The sequence below is a fragment of the Acanthisitta chloris genome, unplaced genomic scaffold (assembly GCF_000695815.1).
Source record: "Acanthisitta chloris isolate BGI_N310 unplaced genomic scaffold, ASM69581v1 scaffold13554, whole genome shotgun sequence".
Classification (NCBI taxonomy): domain Eukaryota; kingdom Metazoa; phylum Chordata; class Aves; order Passeriformes; family Acanthisittidae; genus Acanthisitta; species Acanthisitta chloris.
Window position 1 is genome coordinate 172 of NW_008667696.1, and position 9,323 is coordinate 9,494.

At 35.4% G+C, this 9,323-nt stretch overlaps 1 protein-coding gene across 1 annotated transcript in view; it reads left to right on the forward strand.

The window, feature by feature from the left end:
* Positions 1-353: 353 nt before the first annotated feature.
* Positions 354-9,323, forward strand: part of CHDC2 (calponin homology domain containing 2) — a gene marked incomplete at its 3' end in the record, with an annotated part of 48,696 nt that continues 39,726 nt past the window's right edge. Inside the window, exons 1-4 of the mRNA XM_009072604.1 lie at positions 354-382; positions 6,544-6,644; positions 7,455-7,583; positions 8,395-8,614. Of these exons, the coding sequence (XP_009070852.1) occupies positions 354-382; positions 6,544-6,644; positions 7,455-7,583; positions 8,395-8,614 (479 nt within the window). The remainder of the gene's footprint in view (positions 383-6,543; positions 6,645-7,454; positions 7,584-8,394; positions 8,615-9,323) is intronic.

Here is a 9,323-nt window from a genome sequence, read left to right on the forward strand (position 1 = left end):
CTAAATGCTGAAGGAATTTTAATTCTTTCATTAGTTTAATTTGATTTGTGCTTCAAAACTAAAGTTACTGTTCTCTGTTTAACTGTGAGAAACAGTGTCATGAATGTGTGAATCAATTTTATTGCTCTAATCCTGGGAGCACAAACACCTTTCCTGTTTGTTTTTAACACAGGCAGTCACGAATTCAAGTTGAACTTCCTGAGCTTGAAATGGAAGATGGTGCCAGGCTATCTCCTTTTTCTGTGCACTTCCCACTAGGACAAGACACTGTTCTCCCATCAGATGGCACACACAAGGTGCTAACTTGCTGGATTAGCTTCAGATCATCTAGGCCAGTGTCATTTTTTGGGAACATGATCTTCACTGATGAAGAAGATAACAGGTAATGTGTGCAATTCCTATACATTTGGAAGAAGGGTCCAAACTGACAAATTTGGATATAAGACACAGGTCTCATCACAGTTGGGTAAAGGCATACAAAAATCATTCTGACTAAAATGTAAGTGAAACATAGAAATTGCTTTCTTTTTTTTTTGGTTTTTTTTTTTTTTTCTTTTTTACTACATTGCATTTCAAACCCACGAAAACCAGCTTTGGTCTCTAAGGTAAAATTCATCTAAGTGGCCATCCTAAGGTCTTCTTTCAAGGTCTCATTCATAGCTACAGGTAATTTGTGTCTCGTTCATCTGTCCCCTTGCTGGGATGAGTGGTTATATGCATGAGGAAGAAATATAGGTACTGTTGTAATTAAGTCATTCCTGCAGTAGCTATTTTCAGTAAAGCAACTATTTTGAGGGTTAAATATCATCACCCTACAGCTTAGAATGGGCTTTTTCCTAAGTATGAAACCAAATTTGACCTTATTTTGGTGGAAGGGTTATGGACCTTTCAGTTATTGCTTACATTGGTTTGGTATTTTATATTTTGCTGTATAGATTGTCAGCCAAGAATCTATTTCTTGTTAATTTTATTTAATTCTAAGATTTAATTGTTGTGTTGGATGTGATTCATAAAAGCGTGCAGTAATTGCAAGAAAAGGATAATTTAAGCTTATGCTAAGGTTTAAATGTAGCTGCTGAGCAGGCACAATATTTAGTTTTAATAACTTTTTATATGATGCACTAGCAGCTTCTCAGAGCTTGTTATAGAGAAATAAAAACTTCTCCTGTGTAATAAACTTTTTTCTATATTTGCCATTAAAAGGAAATAAAGGATATGACCCTCAATTTAAAGGCAAACTCAATGTGTCTTTTAATAGGAGATAGCAAATGAAAGTCATCTAAGTAAACTTAAAAGCCATTCATGCTCGTGAAGGTGAAAAAATTCATGTTCCATCATGTCAAATCATCTTAGAATTGCTGCTGAGTTTTACAACGGAGTAGTTAGGTTTTTGTTAAAGGACAGTAGAGGTTTGGCAATGCATGGGATTTCCTGTCGGGCAGTTGTGTCTGATGGGCTTAGGAGCAGATGATCTGAAACCTGAGCACGATTGGATGAATAACACAGGACCCAAACCAAAGGGATTTTCTATGTGCTGTTAGTCAGTGTAGTAATATCATTCACATTGGCTTTCAGAAGAAATTATTGTTTTCATAACCAGAAAGAATTCTTTCGTTCAGTTGGGTAAGTCCAAGGAAGCAACTGATTCTCAATCCTGAGCATATTGTTATTACTCAGATTAAGTCCATGACAGTCTATCCAGACTTGATTAATTTATCCAGTTTTCTTGCTATTGTTATTATGTGCTTTGATAAATTAATAATAATAATAATAATACATAGTTGCAAGTTCTTGTTCTCTGCATATCTACCCTCATTCCTGCCAGGTTGTCCCCATGGGAATCCTTTGCAAAGAGTTCAAACTTCAAACCTGATTCGACTAATTATCTAAGCATTTGAGCAATTTGTTTCAAACTGTGTAACTAATGAATTTAAACTGCTTTGTTAATTTGAGTCTTTTAGGAAGAGGAGATTTCAGGGTCTTCTAGACCCTTAATAATAAAATAGTGAAACCTATAACCTTTTACAACACCTATAAAAGCTAACTGATCTTGAATAGGTTCCTGGACTGTTTAATAGACTGTGAAATCTCAGTCTCAGTTGCTGAAGATGTATTAATTTGTCAGGTATTACCTCTTTATATTTTCATTTTCAAAGTAATAATATGTATTTTAAAATTATTTGAACTACAATATTGAACTTCAACTCATATTCTGGGATGTTCTTATTAAAATAAGCAAGTTAAAATTTTCATATGTTGATAAAATATCATATCCTGTATTTAACTACTTAGAAGAGAAGCCTTAGCTTATAAGCAAAACTACTTCTAGGCATATTTCAAGCCAGAAGTATTGGCTAGGCAAATACTCCTTTGGTAATTTTATAACATAGGCTCTGCAGTGTTTTCTAAGTTCTAAAATGTCAGTAGGATTGATTTGCATGGTCATATTTAGTCCTTCTAAATAATAATGATTTTTTTCTCTTTGAATCAGAGTGAACATTGGGTGGAGGATAGATAGTGTTGAATTTGGCTGCTTTACAGAAAATATTGGAAAGTAGACAGGCAATCATTTCTTATAACAAAGCCATGTTATATGTGGCTGTAAAAGAGAACGAAGAGATATATAGTTGTCATTTATGCAAGTAATTTATTGTGTGCACAGATTCCATTAAATGGAACATAAGAAAGTTCATTAATGTTTATTTAATGACTGCTTTAAATGAGAATTTGCAGTTATTTCTAATATTATTTTAAATCTTTAGTCTTCCTTTTGGCTCTTTTGTCTTCAAGTCAGAATAAATGACATTTCCTTGCATAAGGCTGATAGGAATACAGAAGTAAAAGATAACATAAAATCCAATAGTGTCTTGAGCAGGTATGTAATAAATGGGAAGAAATACTTGGCTATGGCACATATTTCCCTCAACTTAAAAAGCTAATCCAAAAGACACCCTGTGAACCTGGCATGTTGATATATTTGTTCTCTAATTTTATTATACTTTTTAATTTGCTGATTAGACAAAAAAATTAGCAGGAAACAAAGCCTTCTGCCATCCTGGCAGAAATGACATTTAACTTATTTCTAAAAATAAGTAGCAAACAAGAGGTACCTGTTGTGTCATACAATCAAAGGAATTGGTGCTCTGGGCAGTAGAACATCCCCAGATCCCCGACGTGGTGGGTAGATAAATTGCTGTGATCACTGATGACACAAATGTGCTGAGGTCTTTGCCTCCCAATTTCTGCAGCTCTCTGTTGATTCCCTCTCCCACTGGGAAGCTGCAGAAACTCATGCAATTTCTGATTTTATTCACTACGTTCATGGCTGGAACTTCAGGGGGAGAGGATGTCAGGGAATTTAGCCTCTAAGAAAAATATGAGGCAACTGAGACCAATTCACTAGCCCAGTTAGGAGTCGGTTCCAGTTGTTTTGATAGTCCCTCAGCTCTGAGTGTCTCGTGGGGGGAAGCTGTGTGCTCTCTTTGCTCCTGGGAAACATGCCTAGGCCATGCAGCTCTTGGGTCAGTGCCGCTGGTGAGCGTCAAAGGCATGTGGACCATGTTCCTCTGGGATGCCTCAGAGAACAGGAGCTGTCGATTTCTTTCAGTGTCATTTAAATCTGGAGAGAGCAGGGAGCCAGAAAACATTGGACTTCTTGGTATTTGCATGCTGCTTTCAGCATTCATCTGACCTAAGGATCTATTGGCATTTTACCTCAGATAGCTGGAAGTGCTTTTGAAGCCCAAGATGGTCCAAAGCCATTAATCACTCCTGAGATTTTCTGTGCTTGTGGCTTTCTACCATTGTAATGGTCCCTGACAGCTGAAGCATCTGTTATTTAGGAATTAAGAACTGACATTATTGCTGCTGCTCGAAAAAACGTGGCTGTTTTCCCAGCTATAAGTCTTCTATATAGTGCGAAACTGTGTGTCTGTCACTATTCATTATTGTGTTCCTTTGGTTGCTGTGGAGGCCTGAACTGCTGCTGAGTTGTGAATAGTGATGGCAGAGCTGGCATGGGTCATCTTTTCCTCTGCCTTGCAGTTCTGTTATCTGTGGATCTGTTCTAGGATTTTTGAGGGGAGAGAGGAATGCAGGTCTTTATTGATTTTTTTTTTAAATTGAGAATTTCCTGTGTCTAGATTGTTCCTTATCCTTAAAGATCTGTAAAATGCCTCTCACTCATGTCAAGTTTTCTGCTGGCACTAACCAATTCTACAAGCAGTTGGTTTTATTTCCTAAACTAGCAGAGTGAGCTTCCCTGAAATTTTTTTTTTAATTTACCCAAACAATGTTGCTACAGGATTTTGTCAGTTAGATGCTAATGGCTTTGGATTCTTTCTCTTTAGAAATTGTTAGAGATGTTCTGCATCTGTTAATAGATATTATTGAAGAAAGGTTATTTAACTATGCCTTCACCTTTCTAGTACTTGGGGTGCACTGATAGCAAACAAATCACTTGTTTCTGCTAGGGAAACATCTCAATGCTATAGAACAAATTTAAAAAGATAAATACACTTTGTTTCAGGTTCTTTTGTCTTTCCACATATATTAAAATAAATGAAGGAGCAAACAAACAAATCATCAGTTAATTTAAGAGAAGTGAACAAACTGCTTTTTTATAGGGTGTTGGATGGTATTTTTTGTCATCATAGTTGGAACTTTAGTTTTTGGTGATCAGAAGGTTTCAAATGTTGGTAAACAAAATGTATTTAATGGCCATTCTCCTGTTCTGTGTTCCTTGGAAATTTGCATGAGGGAATAAACACTGAAATAGCAGTGGCAGTGATGGTTCATATAGATAACAAATTTAAAAGCTGCTTTATTAAACATTATAAAGCTGAACACACTAAATAATTTAGTGATTACACATTGCTAGCAATACAGGTACCTTTCATTCCAAGAGAATAACACAAACTTTTGTATTATTGAGTTAAATTCTGCTGCAAATACAAAATAAATATGTTGCACTATGCTACAAGGTGAAAGTGTCCAAGGCCCTTGTCCCACTCCAGCTCAGTTCAATAGGATTGATATGTCCTAAGAACAAAACAAAGCATTGCAGAGCTTGATTTGTTACTTAAATAACAGTTAGCTATCAAATTGGAATCCAAATGTGACTATTTACAGCTAATAAAGATGGCTGTGGATTTTGTTGGAGCCTTTTGCTATTTCATAAAGTTCCTCTGAAAGGGATGTCTAAGGCTGTTGTGTTTGGAGAGGGAAGTATGAGAGAGGAAGGAAAAACTATTTTCTGGTACCTTTAAAACCTTTCTGTTTTCCTTGATTGTGTTGTTCTTTAAAGAAGCAGTAAAATCTGTCATATTGTAAATTAATATGAAAGGTCTTGTTATGTCTTTTACTATTACTCTAAATTTGCAATAAATAGGAATTTACCTTTCAATATGTTATTTAAAGAAAATAGAAATTATGTTCTTTTATCCTGTGCAAGGGATATTTTCAATATGCATAATTCTCAGAATATTTAAGCAAGATGGATATCAGCATGCTGTTTGAATTATTAGAATACATTTTTCTCTGTATTTTTGACAGCTTAGTCAAAACAGTTAATTAATATTAATGTTAGTTACTAAGTCCATGTGAAGTAAAGACCCAGCTATGTACTGACACAGGGCTAAGCTAATTTTAATTGCCTGTCAGCTACAATGAGCTGAAACCACAAATACAGCTGGTTAACAGTGTTCCATTGATGGTAATAATTTGCTTGTTGCCTATACTCCAAGAGATTGAGGTGAAGTAGCAAAAAAGGGTTAAAGGTGGATTGTTGCCCATTAATATGCTGCTACAGATAGCACAGACACTCCAGCGAACACTGGAGCATGTACACCAATTTCTGTTAGATTCTAGCAAGTGCAGTCAGCATCTCATTTTTTAAAATTGGATTTATTTTGATTTTTAAATTTTTATTTTGACATTGCTTATAGAGTAAATATTGCATCAAAATAGAAGTTGCTTTTAAAGAAAATTTCCCCTGTCAAAAACTATGGGACAATATTGAGCAAGTTACCAGTTGTCTTTAGGACTCTCCTAAGTGTCATCTGTAATTTTAATAGCTTTTTTTCTTTTTAGAGTGACAGAGTTAATTTATTTCATGAAATCTCTGCTAGTTCTTCCAGGCTGATGATAAACCCATGTTCATAGTAAAAGTGTGAAGTGGAAATAACTTCAACATTTGGATAGGTGCAGTCCCAGCTGTGTATCCTCCTGCAACAGCAGAGAAGTTGTCCAGACACCTTTAATTCTGTCTTTGTTCTTGTGCTGAAATACCTTGATTGCCATTGCTAAATAGAAAACTGTAAGTTTTGTATTTTCTTTTCAACAGGTTCTCAATTCAGGTTGCTGCAACAGCGGAGAATTGTCTTCTTACTTTATACCCATACTTGGCATTTCACGGCTCCAATCAACAAATTATCCTGAGAAGCGGTCCAGACACCTTTAATTCTGTCTTTGTTCTTGTGCTGAAATACCTTGATTGCCATTGCTAAATAGAAAACTGTAAGTTTTGTATTTTCTTTTCAACAGGTTCTCAATTCAGGTTGCTGCAACAGCGGAGAATTGTCTTCTTACTTTATACCCATACTTGGCATTTCACGGCTCCAATCAACAAATTATCCTGAGAAGCGGTAAGCAATTAACACTCTACCTCTTAAATTACATTATATCCAATGGTATTATCAATGTTTGCAGTGTGACAATGGGAATGTGATCGAGACAGGATTTTTCCTCATTAATTGCAGAGAGATGCAATTAACTTTTTAAAACCATTCAATAGTTTCTATTTTCTTCTTGAAAATGAGGAAAATGTAGAAGTGATTAGGTAATGTTTATTGAAAAATACTGAACAGACCCAAATTTTACAGAATGTTTTGCAGTTTTTCAAAAAGTATGAGTAAACTTTCATTGTCTAGAAACTACACTTGGTTCCTCGTCTGCTCTTGGTCTGGAGATTGACATCAGAGCAGAGTCCTCTAATCCTGTCATAGGCTAACATGAGAATGTCTAAACCTGTGTTCTTTCAGAACTGATGTATTGATAAAGTACAATTTTGAGTTTGATTTGCAAAGTATATGTTGTTGAGACTGCAGTAGCTTCATAATGGTATACTGAGACTCATTGCACAGCTGTCATCAATATGTCCTTAACAATATTTTGTTCATGACACAGAACTCTCGAATTGGCATTTTTCTGACAGGTGCTTTTCAGCAAGTAGGAAGACTCATCTTGTAAAACATACAGTTAGTGGGGAAAAAAAATATGCAGGAAATATTTTTCTGGCCAAAGTGAGATTTTTCATCGTAAGTCAAATGAGAATGGTTACTTGATTAACTAAAGCACAAAATAGAAAAATATAAAGCAGATATCAATTTTAAAACTGTTAGAGCACAGACAATAAAATATGTTTTCTCAACTGCAATTTGAATCTTGCTTTACAGACAGTAAAGACTGCAATAGTGGAGAAGTTGTTCTGCAACCACGTTTTATTCCACAATCGTTTTCCCATAGTCCTTCCTCAGGTTCCTTTGGTGCAACCACTCACTCAACCTATGCAGATTCTCAGTCAGGTAATGCAGCACATACAGTCAAAGATCTTATATAGGATGAGTCTCTTTTCTCCACATTACATGTTTTTTTCTTCTTAAATCCCAATAAGACTTCTTTTTTTTTTTTTTATTCCCAAAGGTATTAGTTTTATATTTGCATCATTTAATGAAACATTAAAACTGCAACAGTGGTATTAAAATACACCTTCAAGGATGGAGTCACCTAAGCTATTTGAGCTACTAGGAAGGAAAATTGTTGCTTTTTGTGCAGTAATATTGTTATCAGTGTTAACAGCTAATAGTTGTTTGAAACTCATGTATTTTAACAGGCTGGATGTTAGGAGAGAGAAGCCTAACAAAGGGAAGATTAGTCCAAAGGTTTATAGGCTGAGGTGTGGGCTTAGTTATACCTCTACAATAGGTGATGAGGTGTTTGAGCACAGATCAGTGACTGAGCCATGGTGTGTGACTGGGGTGGGGACCTAGCAGGGATTGACTGGCAAAGCTACACCTACTGGAGCTGTGAGTAAGACTGTATATTTAAGATTGCTGTCCGTGGTTTCATAAGCAGTACATGAATTTATTTTCTGCTGATTGAATAATAATTTTTTTCTGAAACTGAAATTTGATTTCAGTTATATAATTTGTCCTGTTCCCAAGACATGTGCATGTCACTTCACTTGTTTTCTCCTAAAACTACTTGATCATTTGTTGTCTGAAAGTTTCTTGTTCTCTGAAAAAAAAGTTATGCATTAAATAATTCTTTTGGTACTAGACAAAAATAGGGAAATAAGGAATCTTTCTGTATTGTTTTTGTCTGTGTATCATTCAGACTCAGATGCAGCTTCAGAGAGTGATGAAGAGATAAGTCAGGAGAGGGAAGATGTCAGCGGAAGTGATAAGAGAAAAAATAAATTTGAACCATCATTTTTTCCAGATGAAAAGAAGTACAGCTTCTTTCACCAAACCCTAACTGCTGTTAAGAATTGGTTCACACTCTTTGGTTGGTCCAAGGGACAAAATCCTATTTCAGTACCTCATTCACTGAGACGGTAATTCTTATCTGCTTAGTGCTAACTCATGTCTGTCTAATACAGCATTAACATACCTACCAAAGTGTTTTGGATATGATCTAAGGAATGTAAACACACTCTAATGCACAGTTGCCTATTAAAATTTTAGCATCTATGTGCTGCTTATGTGATAATGTCATTCAGGTGTTATTTTTGATTTCCTAAAATATGTTTTCAACGATGCTTCTCTGGTGTATCACAATGCAGTGTATGTTAAATATGCAGTTCAAAGTATATGTCACCCTCTTACCTGAAATTGATTTTCCTCCCAGAATCAACACAGTTCTAGCAATTGTCCCTTCTTTGGTGTCATGAGTAAGTAGTTTAACAATATGTCTTTTGTTTCCCACATAATCTAAAGATCAAGAAACAGATGGGGAAGCATATTTCATAATCAACACTCTTGCAAACACCCTGGAAATATATCAGTCTTAGTGGCATTACTTAGTTCATCTTACCTAGTTTGCTCCTGAATAATGAAGAAGCCACTCTCCTGGGACACAGACACAGATGCATTTGTAAACATGATAGAAATCAAAGTTATGTTTGGCAGAGAGCATTGATAAGTACAAATTTATTTATGAAATATTTCATATATGCTTATTAAATCTTCCATCCAATTCAAAATTCATACTTTATTATGAACGTTCTGTAAAAGGGAAAAGTGCTACACTTTTCAGCCTTCCTG